Consider the following 16,568-nt stretch of genomic DNA (forward strand, 5'->3'; position numbering starts at 1 on the left):
ATATAAAAAAAAAAAAAAAAAAAGGAAAAGGGTTGATTTGGGACTAATGCTGCATATTTAGTCCTGAATTGAAAGGACCAAGATAGCACTGTGCTGAATACTATGAAAGATACCACTTCCTGTTCAGCAGAGTCTTCCAATCAAGGAAGACTCATAAAGGATGTCTGCATTGCCAGTTGGTGTGCATGGTGCAACCAACAGGTGTAGTGTCTGTAGGATAGGATCCAGTGTATTATACAGCCACCTAACACTAAATCCTGGGTCACATGCTTGAATTCTGCAGCACTCAAGAATAACACAGGAGAAATTTCATAGTGCTGCAAATAATTAATGTGAATCAATTACTTACGAAGTTAAATAACAAATGAACGATATTTGAAACTAAACACCATAACCAATACCAGCTGGTCTTTTTATCACTATTTTGATATTGCACTAATATTTTAGATCATCAAAGTGTTGCTAAACTATATACTGAAGATTCTTATTTGTATTGACAAGGTTGTAAATGCAGAAGATAGTGGCTTTGGGTAGGTGTCACCTGAGATTTTTGGCAGTGAGGAGGAAACATCTGGGGACAGAGAAGTGAGATCAATTGTTGAACAAACCGAGTATTCCTGATAAAAATATCAGAAGTGAAACCATTTATAAAAAAAGATTCTTTTGTCCTGGGCATTTATTMAGGCTGATTGTAGATTTGACTTGATGACACCGCCTCAGTTTATACTCTGATAACATTTTTTTCACAACTTCAAGCATTAGAAAGACTTTTTGGTCAAAGTTGAGACTTACAAGTACAATTCTCCAGCAAAAAGCCAGCAAGAGGAGGATTCTAATGTCTCGCACAGCTATATGGCACATGGGGCTCTTAACAATAATTAAATTATTTCACTAAATTATAGATCCCTGTTCCCCATTCTTGTACTCTAAGAAACAAAACAGTGCTTTCACAATTAAATGCATCTAAATCATATCCAGATCTTTGACAAATGTAATCCCTCTCTCTGGTTTGGCTGCTTTTCTCTGCTTTTATATGCTGCTAACTTACCTTTGGTTGTTTATCATCCTCTTTACAATTACTGGAGAAAAATAAAAGAAAGCAGAAACTGGGTGTACCAGCAGCAAACTGAAAACCTAAAAAAAGCAGTTTTTATTCAAGTGCTCACAAAGGATGACAATTTTAGGCAATCTGTAGAGCTTCCTACTTTCACAAGAGAGCAGTTGGAGGTGAGCAGAAGCGTAATCATTGTATAATTACAATAAAGCCAGATTTACTAGCCAAAGAGAGAAGGTACCAAATGTGACAAAATTTAACATGATCTTAAAGAAATATCAGAGCTGTCATTTCCTCAGTGTGGCATTCTGTCAGTCTATAACAATTTGTATCACAGGAACAGCTGTTCAAATTCATTCAGAGCTTCTTTAAATGGTAGAGGAGTGGGGTTTTTTTATTTATTATTTTTTTAAATCAGAGACAAAGTAAGAGTGAATACTCAGCTGACATGGTGTGAATTTGCCAGTCAGGCATGACTATGTCAGTTAAGACTAGCTAGAGATGCACGTAGACAGGTAACAACTCAAATATGACTTCTCTAGCTAAAAAAAATGGCATATCATCTATCCCAGGAGTCAAAACAAAACAAATAAACAAAAAAACTCTCCCATCAGATTTACTTAACCTATCTGGACTTGTTTAAACCTTTGATAAGATGCCACATAGGGATTGCCTAGTTAAGCTGAAAGAGACAAGGAACTGTTAAAAAGCTGTAAAGTAAGTTGGGAACTTGCTACAAATGACAACACAGTGACATAGAAGGGGACTCTAAACTGACAGAAGTTACTATTACTGTTTCTTAAAGTTCTGTGACAAATAGTTTTATGCATTAAAAGTTAGCATAGACAGCATTAGCATAAAAGTTGGAGTCTGTCGGTACCAAAAAGTTGGGCAGGATTATCCACAGAAAGAAGGTTCAGAATATCATACAGAGATGATCTAGAAGACCACAATAACAGAAATGAGATGAAATTCAATAACAGTAAAGATAAGGTCATGCACTTAGACATCCATAAAATACATTTTTTATTACAGACTCTAAGTGACAGACAAATAGAAAGTGTTACTTATATTACTTACTCACCACATGATCCCAAAATATCAGTGTGTTTTGGTCATATAAAAAGCAAATTATCTGTATGAGAAAAGATCATTCAGAGAAATCAGATTTCCTGATTTCTCCTCCATTGCAAAACACAGTGCTGATACTTTGTAAAAAACTCTTATACATTTCCTGTCAACTATGCTGAAGAAAGCTGACTTCAAATTGTACTTGGTGCAGGAAGTTAGACTTGAGAGTGGGTATGACTGCTGCCTATAAATACATTATAGGCATATATGCAAGGGAGAGAGAAATGTCTAAACTGAAGTTCAGTATACTATAAAAGCAAGTGGGTATTGAATGTGTTTAAGCTGGACATTGGAAGGAGCTTTCTAACAAAGACATGAGGGAAGTTCTGGTCCAGCCCCCCAGCAAGAAACGAGGTCAAGTATACTTAATGTAAGATGGATGTGCTCTGTTTATGGAAAGGGCTATATGGTGCATTTACTCCTACAACAGCAAATAGCTAATAGCAAATAGCTTCAGGACACAAGATCTGTGCCATCTCCATGTCCTAAAGCCTAAAAAAAGGTGCATCTGCCTGTATCTGTAAAATGCAGATGACTGAGCAAATTTTAAATAATGTAGCTAATACACCTAAGGTAGCCTAGTTACAGCAGAACAAGGCTCCATGCAATTTAACATACCTTGCCAAGCAGCAGAGGTCTTCTGAGATCTCACCATACCCTCTTCTATCATTCCTATTAACAAAAGGAGAAAATAATTACAGAAACATGTTTACATGGCAGAGACAGTCACTGCTGACTGCTATATAATGAAATAAAATTGCCTTCAGGCTTAGTAATACAAAACTTAGCTCTTCAGCTGTGTACTAAAAAAGGACTTTGCATGGCTGACCACTGTGCTTACCCAGAGCTTATGAATGGATTTATGGCCTTATTCTTGACTATTGCAGTTAGCAAACTGCTCTAAGGTCTCCCTCCTTGCACAGGAACCATACTTCAGAGTTAGACCGTGGCATGCAGCAGCAGGTTGACCTAAGAAATGGGCAGCTCTTGGTCCTGAACAGCAAATACTTTGTACGATATACTGGAAAAATAGTACCAAATATAAGCAACAACTGACTCAGGAAAATCTCCTGTTGAATGTACAAATACTTCCTATGTTTTCCTTACGTAAAAGTGATCCCASTGCTGTCAAATTACACAATACTTCAAGTTACACAGTAAGGTATGGAGAGTTTGCACTCCAGACATGCTTGGCACTCCACCTCCTGATTCTCTGGAAGGGCTCCATAAACTTGCCCTCCTCCCTCTGTTACAAAAGCCACTACATTACTGTGYATCTGAACTTATCTGGACTTGTAGAAGTACTCCTGACATAGGTGCTAGGCTCCTGCATGCTTAAAAAATAAAATCAAGACTTAAAATTAATTGGCGTGACCCCTCTCTGCTTTATTCCTGCTGATTAAGGGATAATAAACCATCTTGTCGGATGACAAACAACATACACCAGGCACTACCTCCTCGCTACCCTTGGGGGCTTTCACATAAAGACCCGCTCTTCATTCAGCTGCCTTTTATTATTATTCCCTCGTGCCCTTCAGTGGCACCTACCACCGGCTGCCCCGAGCAACCGGCCGGGGCTGCCAGAGCCACACTGCCGCACGCACCCAGGGGTCTGCCGTGCCCTACACAAGTCTCCGGCGCCGCTCCTTCTCCTAGACTAGACTGGCCCGGCCCGGCCCGGCCCGGCCCGGCCCTCACGGGAGGCAACGGCACCACCGGTCCTCGCTGTGTGGGCAGCTGCTTCCAGGACGCCACCCGCGTCCCGCCGCTCAGCTTGCCCGCAGAGTGCAGAGGAGCCCATCACCTCCCCTCGGGGTCCCGGGGGAGGGGGCTACTATCACGTGTGCTTCCTTCTCTCTCCCCCCTCCTTCTCCCTTTTCTCCTCCCTCCTTGCGCAGCAGTGGCGGCGGCAGCAGCTGCCTCGGCTCCGCTCCCTTTGTTGTAGCSGGAGCGGCGGCGCTGCCGAGCGCCGCGCACAAAGCACCGCGCCCGGGGAGCGGCCCTGCCAGCAGTGCGCGGCCGCTGCCGCCCCCCGTGGGGCTGTGGGCACCACAGCGCACCGCCGCGGCGAAGCGCCGGTGGCGCCGGGTCTACTGGCCACCGCCGCGGGAATGCTGAAGGTTTGCTGTGGGCCGGCGGAGAACAGGCGGTCCCGCTCAGGCGGCACTCCGGGCTCCAGCTGATGCCGTGGGCCTGCCGCCGCCATCCCGCCGCCCCGACGCTGCTCCTTGGCCGCCCTCTCGCCATGGTGGGAGACAGCTCGGCCGCCACCCGGCCGCTGCTGCGAGTGGGACCGCCACTGGCGCTGTGGTGCACCTCGGCCCTCCTGGTGCTCGCCCTCTCCGCGCTGCCCGCCAGCCGCGCGTCCAACCCTCTGCCCGGCAGCGAGTGCCAAAGCGGCGGCACCGGCAAGGGGAAAGACATCAACTGCTCAGGTAATGCCCTGCCGGCAGCACCCAGCGGGGTCCCCCGCAGCGCTGTCCATACAGGCGCGGCGTGCCCGACCCCGCCGCGGTGGTCGCCGGCACAGCAGCGCGCGCCCACGCGTGCACGTGGCGAGGCTGAGCCTGGGCTGACCCTCTCTGGTTTCGCACGGGCTGGGCCGGCCCGCCGAGCCCTCCCTTGTCCTCCCCGCGGCGCGGCGGGGCGGAAGACAAAGGAGCGGCGCTGTCAGCCGGGCCCAGCCTCGGCCCCGGCGCTCGCGGCGGGGGCTCTGGCGGGCTGGGGATCGCCCTCCCTCCCGTTCCCCCACCCCCGCCCCAGGGCGGGAGCGCTCGGCCCCCGCAAGCGAGGGGACGGTTTGCCGCCATCTCTCAGCTTTTGTTCTTTCTTCAGCCCTGTCGTTCTCAGTACGGGCAGGTGCGCCCCAGGCACCCTCGGGGCTGTCTCCGGTCTCCTTCCCCACGGGGCTCCCATTCCTCGCTGTTTCTGTTCTGCTTGAGGAAGGGGGGAATAGCCTGGAGGTACCACGTGAGCGTAACCTATCACAGCGTTTACACGGAATACTTCTCCTGTCTCTCTGCTCGTGTATACAGACCTTGAGACCTAGTGTAGCCTCTCCATCTTTCTCTCCTTGCTGTGTAGACTCACTGTGGATGAGATATAGACAGCAAATACTCTGTTCCATGTTCAGAAAACATTTTACAGGATTTTTTTTTCCTGTTTTGGTTCCATGGCTTTATTATCTTTTGCTSTGCTATGCATTAATATATGCTAATATAGTACAGTTTTAATGTGAATGGATGGTTCAGTGTGACAGCAGCACATTATCTCAAATCTTGAGGTATGTGGTAGACTGATTTTTTTCTGAAGTAGAACAAAGTAAATAGGTGCAATATAAAGTTTATAATTTGCTAGGAGCAGTTGTTTTTCCTCTGCAAACTAAAATATTCAGATAAACTAAATTTTTTTTTTGGTATGAAAAATTGCTGAGAATGCCTCCTTTTTAAAGTAACAGATTTATTCCACTAGAACAATTGCTGCTGAAAGCTGTATAAAGTGCCTTCTCCAAGGTGATGAACATTTCTTGCGCTCTGCTCAGAACCTGCTGCTCTCATTGTCTTTATAGGGCAATTTGTATTTTGGAAGAAGCTATTGGGACTTTTCAGGGAAGGGTCATAATTCTGTAAAACAGCTTTTAAGAAATGAGTGTTTGGTACAGGGATGTTTCTCCTATTTAATGTGGATGATGGTGGTAATGTAGGCTATCAAATTTATAAACCAGCAACCAATGTTAAAAAAACTTTGCAGTATAATAAACCTCACTACTATTCATTCTTAATACACTTACTTATTCTTAATTTTTGCCAATCTTGATGTCTAGTGTAATAGGTTGTGGTACCACAATACTACCGTTTTATTGCTGCTTGGCTTTTTTATTCTATTTGTATGAATGCCATGTTTATTTTTAAGGAGAGGTTAAATAGGTTAATGTGCCAGTGGCATTAGTGGCTTACCCATCAGAGACATGTGGGTCATTGGGACATAGCGACTGCATAAATCAGTGAAATTAAATTTGCAAGGTTGATGGAATATATGAAGAAGTTTCTTAAGATGTGTCGTGTATGGATGGATACTGTTATTCTTTAGAAACCATCATTGATAGAGGACTTTCTGTCTTGGAATTAGAAAACTGTATGCTGTGTCAAAGACGCTTAAAATGATTATTCTAGTAAAAATAGGCAGATGCAAATATCTATACTCTGTACTGATATATGATGGGCACTTTTTTTAGTGTAGCTGTAAAAATATGAAAGAACAATTTAATTCAAAAATCCAAAACTCAGTGTGTTAACTATTTTGCACAAAACTGCTGTGCCTCAGTTCTTAACATTAATTTTAAAAGAACTAATATCAACACTAAATGCTGAGGACTGAGTTTCCCCTCACTTACCTCTGTATAGGTTCRTTAACTTTTACTGGTTAAGCTATTCCCAGAAAAAGATTAGTTTCCTATATTTACACATGGGGCCAGATACATTGACATTAGCACTGTTCTCAGTGGAGCACTATCATATAGATTAGTATTTATACTGAAAGTTAAACTGAAGAACATTATCAGTACTTTTTCTTCAAACATTTGGACTTTAAAATAAGGAAATAATAAAGAAATTATGTTTTCTGCTTCCCTGAGTATGGAAAGTAATTTATAATATTTGCATCTGATCTTCTGTCCTGGAACAGTTTTTTAAAACTTCTTGGGACAGTCCTTGAAGTTAAAACATTTTATCATCACTAGATTATATAGCTACCTATAAAATCTATACTAGTACTACTTTATTTTTCATTAAGAAATTCCAAACTCCTTTCGTAATTCCTTCAGAATATATTCCTTAAGAGAGAGCTGCTGCAACAGAACATTGCAGAGTGGAAAATACAGGCAGGTAACATGAAAGCTAAGGTAGCTTTTTAAGCCCTGATTCTCCCCTTTCTGTATGTATTACAGTCTCGTGTTTTGTTAAATTATGATGTGATTGCATCATCATTGGCCTTAGGAAGGACATCTAATAAAGTGATTACAGTTGAAGACAGACTTATATGCAGTTAACTATAATGTCTATGTGTGTATAAATATATACTGTATATATGACTATATAAAGTTAATTGATGATGTGGAGTTTTAAGCATTTATTCATCTGGAGTTCCATAAAGCTAGGTATACAGAAATAGCCCAGTTTTACACAGAATGGAGCAAAAATCAGAAGTTTGTGCTTGGGTTTGTGCTTGAGATGTTATTTTATTCCCAGCTTTACCTGTATCTTATGTAACATTTTTGGTACTTGCTGACTGGCAGTAAGGTGGAGTGATACTTGCTTCTCTGCTCAAATTACAAGATAGTCTTGTCCTAAGTAAAGACTGAGAACTACAGAGTATTACTAACTGAGTGTAAAGGTAAGCACAAAATGTAGTAAGTTCATGAATTCCTAATCCATCAGTACTTCCCAGAGGCACACTGCATTTGGGAATTTTGTTTTAGTCCAGTTAACTCCCCAGTGTGAGATACACTCAAATCACAATTTCGGCCACAGAGATTAGAATTTGATGAGATTTTAACTGAGCAAACACAAAAAATTTCAGTGCAAGATACATGGTCTTAACAATAGGCATTGCTCAGTGCATTGGTTTGGATTTATGTACCTGACATTTTAATTAACAGTGATATGTTTCTGTTAGTAAGTGTTTTGGTTTCCTGCTCCTTTACATAATAGTATATGCTTGTTTATGATGATTCCATGCTTCCCAATAAGTCTCGTGGTGGTATGTTATCCTCAGTTTCTTAAATTCTTGACAAATAAAGTAGATGAAGATAAAATTGCCTAAAGTTAGTTTACTGAAGATTGAATGAGGTCCATAAAATCTAAGGGTACTCTCCCTTCCATAGAATTCCTCTTCTGAGGAGTGTGAATGCCTCTCATTCTCTCATTCTTTCTCTCTCTCTCTCTCTCTTTTTAATATAATAATAACAATTCTCAATAGCTTGTAGATAAAACTAGATAGAAAGTACTGATTAGTGCAGAGGGAAGGGAATGGATGGAAAAAGGAAAGTATCCAGTCTGTGACATGGAGATGGCTATGTATGATGTACTGTTCATTGAGCTTTGAAGTATAGGGTGTCAAAAAGCTCATAAATTTTTAGATAGGAGAGCAGAGAAAGTGGTGTTTGAGCTATCCTTAACCTAATAAATGGGAAATTAACTTTAGAGAAATGGTTTCTGCCATGAAAAAATTCATAGAGTAGATTAGACAAACAGAGAATGTGAAAATAGTAGAAAGAAGAGAGAAACGAGGATTACAAAGCACTGGTACAGGTTGCTCAGAGGGATTGTGGAGTCTCCTTAGAGATATTCTTTACTGAAAGAATATCTCCTTGGAGATACTCAAAAACTACCTGGACAGGGTCTTACGCAACATGCTTTAGGTGATTCTGCTTGAGCAGAGGGATTGGGTTAGATGATCCTCAAAGGTCTCTTCCAACCCTCCAATTCTGTCAAGTTAGACAGGAATGTTTCAAGTGGTAAGCCATCAGGAATAAAAACAACCATAAGCAAAAAGCATGTATTTTCATTTTTTAAAATATAGTAGGATGAGATGGGAGGGGCTCTGAGGAGGGGTGTGAGTGGAACATCTTGACTAATACGCAAAAAGAAGGTTGTAAGGAAGCAGTGTGAGAAAAAAAATAAAGCTGAAAATGGGATTAAGGGACAAAGGATGAACACAGATGTGTTCAAGAACTAGCCACATCGTATATTTTTGTTTTCAAAACACCATGTAAATATAGCATTAGAGGAAGAAGAGTTGGGAAGGGTACAGAAGGGATTGAGAAGAGCAACAAGAGATGGGAGGATAAGGCAGGAACATGTAGTGATGATAAGTTTGACTATTATCTCACTAGAAGAGAAAAATTATGTTAATTGCTGATTACTGTGCACATGCAAAGAGGGAGCAGTGAGTTCAAAGTATGGCTACTGTTACGTGAGATGCATGAGATACCATAGAGAAGGAACGCCTCTTCTTGTCTGGTTATTGTTTCCTGGTCTACTTGCCACCGTGAATCTAGTCTCATACAAAATTGGCACTGCCTGCTGAGATCATTGTCTGTTCCCCCATACACTTGACGTGAAGCAGAGGCTATTAGATTAGTGACTCTTTTTGTAAAATGTCAGAAAGTCTGCTCTGCAGACCCTGTAGCAGGATCCTCAAACTCAGTATCACTGGATACCAGTGTCAGTAGAAGAGACATAGCATACACCTTTTGATTTTTTTTTTAAATCTATTCAGATCTTGTCTGTGTACCACTTTGTAGTGGTATGTGTAARCTGTACACCAATCTCCTGATGTAATCAACGACTAGGAATTAAGAACATACCKTCTGCATTTTATCTGTGGACTACCAGCAGTGCTTTCTTGTTCAGTGTTTGACACTTGTGGGGGTCATAGGAAGTGGCAAAATGGAGCTCAGAATGGCAATATCAAAGTAATAGAATACTTGGAATACACTGTCTTAGTAGGAAATCATCTTTACTACACCTTTCTCTTCTGCCTATACTAAYGTTGCTTCCTTCCAAAGGATTTAACATTCCTAGAATGATCTAGGTAGAAAGAACATTAAGAATTTTTCCCAAAAGTAAGTGCTGAAAATTAAACAAGCAAGAATTTGCTAAAGTTAGAAATACAATGCCTGGCACATGAGCTCTAGGTGCCTAAGGGAACRGTTTTCCACAGAGAAGCTTGTTCAATTATCTTTGCAAGGGTTCCCTTGTCAGAAGCATCTAAGATCTGTCAGGATTGAGGGGAAGGCATACTTTCAAAAATACTCATTTTATTTATTGGCATATTACAGTTGTAGAATGAAATGTCACTATTTTAAAGCATGTTACCATATGTGCCACCTGTAGTTGAAAACTTCATCTTTTTGCTTGGGATGAGAAAGAGGTATAAAACTGATCACATCTGTGAGGGGAAGGCTTGAGTTTATGACTGGGCTTGACCAAACAGAGCTTCAGAGAGCTTCTTCCTCACTGTTGGCTTCTGTGTTGTCTGAAATGCAGGCCCCACTGTGATAAGAAAGAGAAGAGCATGTGTAGCTCACTTAGTCCTGTCTGTGTCCAAACCATCTGGTGCACATCTGCATGAATTTGGGCTAATATCATCCTGAGGCATGGTCCTTTCAACCCTGTCTGTGCCTAAGATCATGTGACTCTGTAATCCAGAATCAGATATGGCCTCAAGACTGGGTCTTACCTGTTCTTCATCTTAACTGCTGTAACAGAAATACCTTTTTTTKTGTGTGTGTGTGTGTGTGTGTGTGTGTGTATGTGCGCGCATTGGGGGGTGTTGTTGTGTATTTTGTTGTGTGTGTTTTTTGTTGTGGATTAAGGGTTTGGGTTGGTGAGGTGGGGTTATTTTTATTTGTGTCCCTTCTGTACCAGGACTTCTCTTATAAATCCCATTAAAGGGAAAATAAGAAATGTCTTTATTAAGAGTAGTGTGGCCGTTTTATTGCTATTCATATAAGGAGAAGTATTTTGTACTTACAGCCTGATGGTTTCTTCTAGAACTGATACATTCCACCATTGATCAATAAACTAAAAGTGCTTTTGACTTTTCTAGCCTGTTTTCGGGTTTTGGAGTGTGTTTGCAAAAGTGAGTAGTAGCAGCAGTTCCTAGGATAGTGACAGTTGCAGCATTTGGGGAAGGACAAACATTTGAGTACTATGAATGCTGAAAAAATAATACATTTTTCTGACTCTAAAAGTTCTTAGGCTAGTGTTTGTCCTCCTTGATAAGTGTAGGGTGAAAAGCGAGATGGAGGACATCTTGACATTTTTGAAGTTAAATCTTTTCTTTTTGTAAACAGTCTATAAAATTCAATCAAGCTGAAAACTAAGTAAGTTCTGTAGAAAATATTCTTTTAAAGTGTTCTATCATAAGAATAGCTTTAAATAGTAATAAAATTATAATTAAATGATCTACTGTAAACTAAGTAATCCTCTCTAATCTTATTGCTGTAGTATACTCATAGATCATCTTAAAATTCTAAAAGAATTTAGAAATAAAGAGAAATACAGGAATAAAAAAAAAAAGAGTATGAGAGAGTGCAGTCTTTTTTTTGTGGAGCTGCTAAGTGTCTAGAGCAGGGCATGTTTGACTCTATTCCAGAATCAAATTTATTTTATGAAACCATTTATTGACAAACTATTTGTAATATTTTTCTTTCCGAAAAGGATAAGAAGATGCAGACGAAGTGTGGTTAAAAATAAGTTTGCACAAATCGGCAATCACAACCGGGATCTGATGCAACTAAGATTACCTGTAGAACCTTAAATTTGTTCCTTTGTGTTGATAAATAATTACAATGTATCTGTAGTTCTAATTTAGTTCATAATAGGCTTCATGGGGATATGAGAGTGAAATTATTTTATATTAGGTAGATATCTAGTAGTGTCATTAGTTATTTAAGTATTATGGATTTAAGGGTCATATGTTCTTCAATTTATTTGTATTTACCTAAAGAAATGTCAGGTCGGTTTCTTCTCTTAAAGATTCTTACTAGGGAACATTTGTCCCGCTTGAAATGGGGAGCAAGATGCCAGTGAAACTCTGTGAGCACCTAGCATAGTCATTAGAAGAACTCTGTTCTTGCTGACTGAGTTACATCTGAAAATTTGGCTGGCTAGGGTTGTGAGTCTGAATATACTCTGGAGGCATTTACACCTTTATTTTTTGAAGCCAATTTCTCTGTTTAAGCTAGTAATTTAATGATATGCTGATATAAACATTCAATTTGTAGGTTACTGTAAAACTACATCACTGGTCATAGTGCGATTTCATAAAAAGGCAGTGTTAAACCAGTGATTTCAGGATTTATTTTAGAATAATTTAAGTGTTAATTATAGTAGATGATTTCTAAGGACTTGAAAAGTCAATTTTTTTCCAATAATAGATTATGCCTTGTATTACAGCAGCAATGTTTAAAGGAGCTGATTTAAAATAYAATTAAATCCTTATAATACCTCTCTCCTGACTTAGTATTCTTAAAAATAAATTTATTTGCAATTATAGTCTTGAAACACAGACATTATGTAACCATGTTCGAGCTGGCAGAATTCTCATCCACAGTTTGAAAATAGTGCTAATTAAGGCCATCAGGAAAACATAAAATAAAGGAGAAGAAAACCGGGAGCAAGATAGAACTGTCAGTATTTTTTCCAAAAGGACCTAACTTTTTTGTGTGGTTTCTGGATCATCCTTTAGCCAGTTTGTGCCAGACTGAGACCTTACAGTTGTCTGTATCCCCCCATGTCTTAAAAAGGTAAAAAGATGCAAATGCACTTTGCCTTCATAGAACTCATAGAACATCCCACTGGATACAACTGAAGAAAAGAGCAAGTGCAATGTATCTGACAGAAGAAAAAGGATGCCTACAAGCTGTGTGTCTGTTCGGTATGTGAAGTGGCACTCAAGTGTGGTCTGGAGGCCAGCATGTTCCTGAAATCTGACTCTGGGCAGCTGCAAAGCCTCCTAGGCAGCCTGATTTCAGCTACCTGACTTTTTGGCAGGTGAAGTCTTGAGTCTTTCAAGGAAAGACCCTGGGATGTCTTGTCTGCCTGATACCAGTCACAGGGAAGCAATGTGAAAGTAGATGAGTTAAATGGAGGTGGCTGGGTGAGCCAGAGAGCTGAATGCAGTCAGTGTCTGGTTTATCTGTCCTTGAGTGTGTTGCAGTGTGTTCAAGGTGAATATGAAATGCCTAACTTTGGGAGTTCCACCTACCTCACCCCAGATGCAGCCCTGATTGCTTCCCAGACTGACATTCTCCAACTCAGTTTCACCAATTTTACATATTCTTACTACTCCTATACTTACCTACTGCTGTCCAAAAATACTATTTTAGAAGTTTTTAAGAGTTCTCTGTAAATTCTTGTGAACACTGCATGTGGTGATATAAGAAGAAACAGCACAGTGAAATTGTGCTGTCACATCTACGTGCACTGGACTATATAAAACCAAATGTAAATGCACAGATTTTAGCAGTGCATGAACTATTGCTCTGTTGCTGGGGCATGAAACTCACAGAGTTTGTTTTACAAGAGTTTTACTTTTTAAAAGAGTTTTTGAAAGAGTTTTACTTGCTCTCCTACAGTCTCCTCCAGACTGTGCATGGTTTCACACATAACTACAACAAATAAGAGAGGCATCATTTGCAGGAGTTGCTGAAATTTCTTTTAAAATTTTAATACAAACCAAAAGCTTAGCAAATGCAGCATAAAATCTTGAAATCTGGGTCAGCTGGAGGTGTCAGTACATATACAGAAAATATCCAAAATAGACTAGAAAACCAAAATATGTGGATGCTTTTGAAAATGTTTTATTTCTTAATGTGTCATAAGCCACAAGGTCAAGTTACAAAGTTTGTAGCTGTTTCATGGAGGTGTATCAAGCAGCGCAATCTTACATCAAACAGATTTCAGTAAAAAAAAATTTTTGCTCAGATGTTGCAGCTTGACAGCAGTTTGTTGCTTTAAAACCTAAGGAAGCATTGATCTAATTCGGTGTTTACATTTTGCTAATTAGCATCGACTCTGATTATCTGCCTTCCTTAACTGATCCCTCTGGGAGAGCCAAGGGTCATTGTATTGTGCCAAATGTGTCCTCAGGGCAGAGGAAAGCAGCAGAAAATCCTTAGGCTAAAGAGATCCCCATAAGCAACAGTTCCACTTGTGGTAGAGGGCAGATGGACTGGTACTTTTCTAAAGTGTTGGGTCCTCTGGTAGATTTTATTCCATCCTTTATTTCTCACAAAAAAGTATACCTAGAGAATTCTTCAAGGCAGAGTTCTTTTTTCCTGTCTTGAMATTTTTACATGGAAGTACCATTTCAAAGTTATAAAAGTTAAAGAAAAATAGCCATGTTAAAGTTATAAAAAAATTTTCTTATACAAAACATGGTTTTGAAAGACAGTTTATTTCATGGTGTTTCTTCTCTGGTTAAGTGCAATGGATGTCTTTCTGGTTGTTTGCTTGTCCAGACATTTATGTTCAAAATAAATGTATTTGTGAAAATAGCTATGTATATGTCTGAAATATGCAAAATTTGTTTCTGAGCTGGAAGGAGAATACTTTTTCACATCAGAATGTAGTGCTTGTGGTAGGTATAAAACAAAAGTTTGGCTTGAAAACACAAAGAACAACTGCCTGATATTTAGAAAGGGATATTTTGGTTGTAGTGAGATGTATCATCACCTGAATGCTGTTTGTTAAAACCTCTATCTGCAATATAGCAGAGTTATCCAGATGAGAAAACACAACTTCCACATTTGCAAGTGATATTTAGGCTCCTGGCCAGGCAAAGAGGAACAGTGGAACCAGACTCAGAATGAGTGTTTTGGGTGATCTGTCTAGCAGATGGTGAATGCAGTCTAATGTAAAAAATTAGTCTAGGAGCAAGGAATCAATCATCCAGCACACTGATGGGGAAAGGGATTTGTGAGTTATAACAGAAAAAATAATGAGCTAGGAATCCACTACAAAGCTGCATTAAAACAGAAAAAAAAGATACTGCACTGTAGAAAGATAGTCCTCACAGAGAAGATAGAAGAGATGAACATAATGCTTTATTAGCCACTAGATAAAACTGATCTAGAGCAGTGCATTAGATATCAAAAAACTAATAATATTTGAACAAAATGATTAAATAGTTTGATATCAAAATTAAAAGTGAAATAGTTAATTTAGATAAAAGAAATTCTTTGCTACCTTCGCATTTGTTTCCTGAATACATAGGCTACTATGCCATAGGAATTATTATTACTATTCTATATTCTTATTTATAGTCTATATTACTTATTAATATTCTATATTCATACACATTTGTATACTATTTAAAGTCACAGTACTGTGCATTCCAATTTACATAATGAAAGATGATAAGACACTAACATTAGCTTTATGCAATAATTGTGTTTCCATAAAAAGCTTAAAAATTTGTCCCTTTTAGTTTCTTATGCTACAGGAGATCAATATAGTTTCACTCTAACAACCCAAAAAAAAATCTCATAATGATTTTTTCTAATTTTTCATGGTAAGCCATTGGTAGTAAGAAAAATGGCCTTTGTGCTCTTTTTTTCTTTTTTTTCTTTTTTTCTTTTTTCTTTTTTTTTCTTTTTTCTTTTTTTCTTTTTTTTCTTTATAAGGATTAGGCCGAGATTAGGTTCTTTGGGAAGTGCCACCGTATATGGGCTGCTTTTGCAGGTAGGAAAGAGAACAGCAGGAACTAGTCACACTGTTGTGTGATGTCTGCACAAGTGGAAAAACTAGCTATGGGTCCCAGCCAAAGTGTGAGGCAGCAAAGTTACTTCTGTAACTGGCTGAAAGGCTGAGAGTTGGAAAGCATCTTCTACTTGCAGAAAGCTACATGGAACTGCTCCTGTGTATCCTCCACAGGTAACCAGTTTCATTTCTGCAGAAAGCCAGGGAGATAGGAAATCTAAATATGAGATAGGAAATCTAAATACTGTACTGTACTCCTTTTTTTTTTTTTTCTTTTGTTTGGAATTTGGTGGGGTTTTCCTTTTTGGAAGGTTGGTGAAGAGTTAGTCGGTTGGTAGTGAGTTAGTGAGTGTCCCTGTAAATGATGTAAATGTAATCCCTAAATACCCCTAATAATTTCTTTTTTCTTCTTTTCTTCATTGACTTAGAATTTCCTTTCTGGATTCTCCTTCCTCCTTCCTCTTAAATGATTCTTAGAAAAAGCTTCCTACAAAAACAAAGAMGTTAACTGAGTGATAACCACTATCCAAGAAGCTTTTTCAGATATGCTAACTAGCATTGAAAATCAACAGAAGTTCCCAGATCATAGTCCCTGTGAAAAACAGATTTTCCTGTGTACAGGGTAAGCAGTAAGAATCTGCAAAGTTGTAGAGCACTACAAATTCAGATTGTAGAAACACTCAATTTTCCATAGACTAACAAGAGCTGCAACAATGTCCACGTCCAAGAGAGGGACCGAATTGCATGACTGGACTCACAAGTTCATTGATTCTCTGCTATAACCCAGGTACTAGTGCTTAGATGATGAGAATTAGAAAGTCTCCCTCAAGAGCCGTGAGCTGAGTAGGCACATTTCACACAGTGTGTGGTAACTGGTCTCCTCAGTTCCAGGAACTGCAGGGAAAACAGTGAATAAGCTGGCTAATCTGGCATCRCATTTGCTGAGGGAATCCTCAGCAGGGAATAGTGAATAATTGTCATCTGCTTTGTAGTGGGTGAGTGGCACAATGGGAACTTCTCAGACTGAGGAATATATTTGAAAGAGTGGTGGCCTTTTGTCTGCATTTTAAATAATGCTTGKTTTTTTTTGTCCAAAATGTTGGGTATCACAGACT

At 39.7% G+C, this 16,568-nt stretch overlaps 1 protein-coding gene across 3 annotated transcripts in view; it reads left to right on the top strand.

Moving 5' to 3' along the window:
- Positions 1-4,195: 4,195 nt before the first annotated feature.
- TMEFF1 (transmembrane protein with EGF like and two follistatin like domains 1) overlaps positions 4,196-16,568 on the top strand; it is a 111,612-nt gene continuing 99,239 nt past the window's right edge. For 2 of the 3 annotated variants that reach the window (XM_085310689.1, XM_085310687.1), the window contains exon 1: positions 4,299-4,620. In XM_085310689.1, the coding sequence (XP_085166815.1) occupies positions 4,368-4,620 (253 nt within the window). In that variant the 5' untranslated portion in view covers positions 4,299-4,367. Of the gene's footprint in view, positions 4,621-16,568 lie in introns of all 3 variants that reach the window. The other variant, XM_085310688.1, reaches the window with a different exon arrangement.

Source organism: Rhea americana, unplaced genomic scaffold (assembly GCF_003343005.1).
Source record: "Rhea americana isolate MKP2758 unplaced genomic scaffold, rheAme1 scaffold_323, whole genome shotgun sequence".
Classification (NCBI taxonomy): Eukaryota; Metazoa; Chordata; class Aves; order Rheiformes; family Rheidae; genus Rhea; species Rhea americana.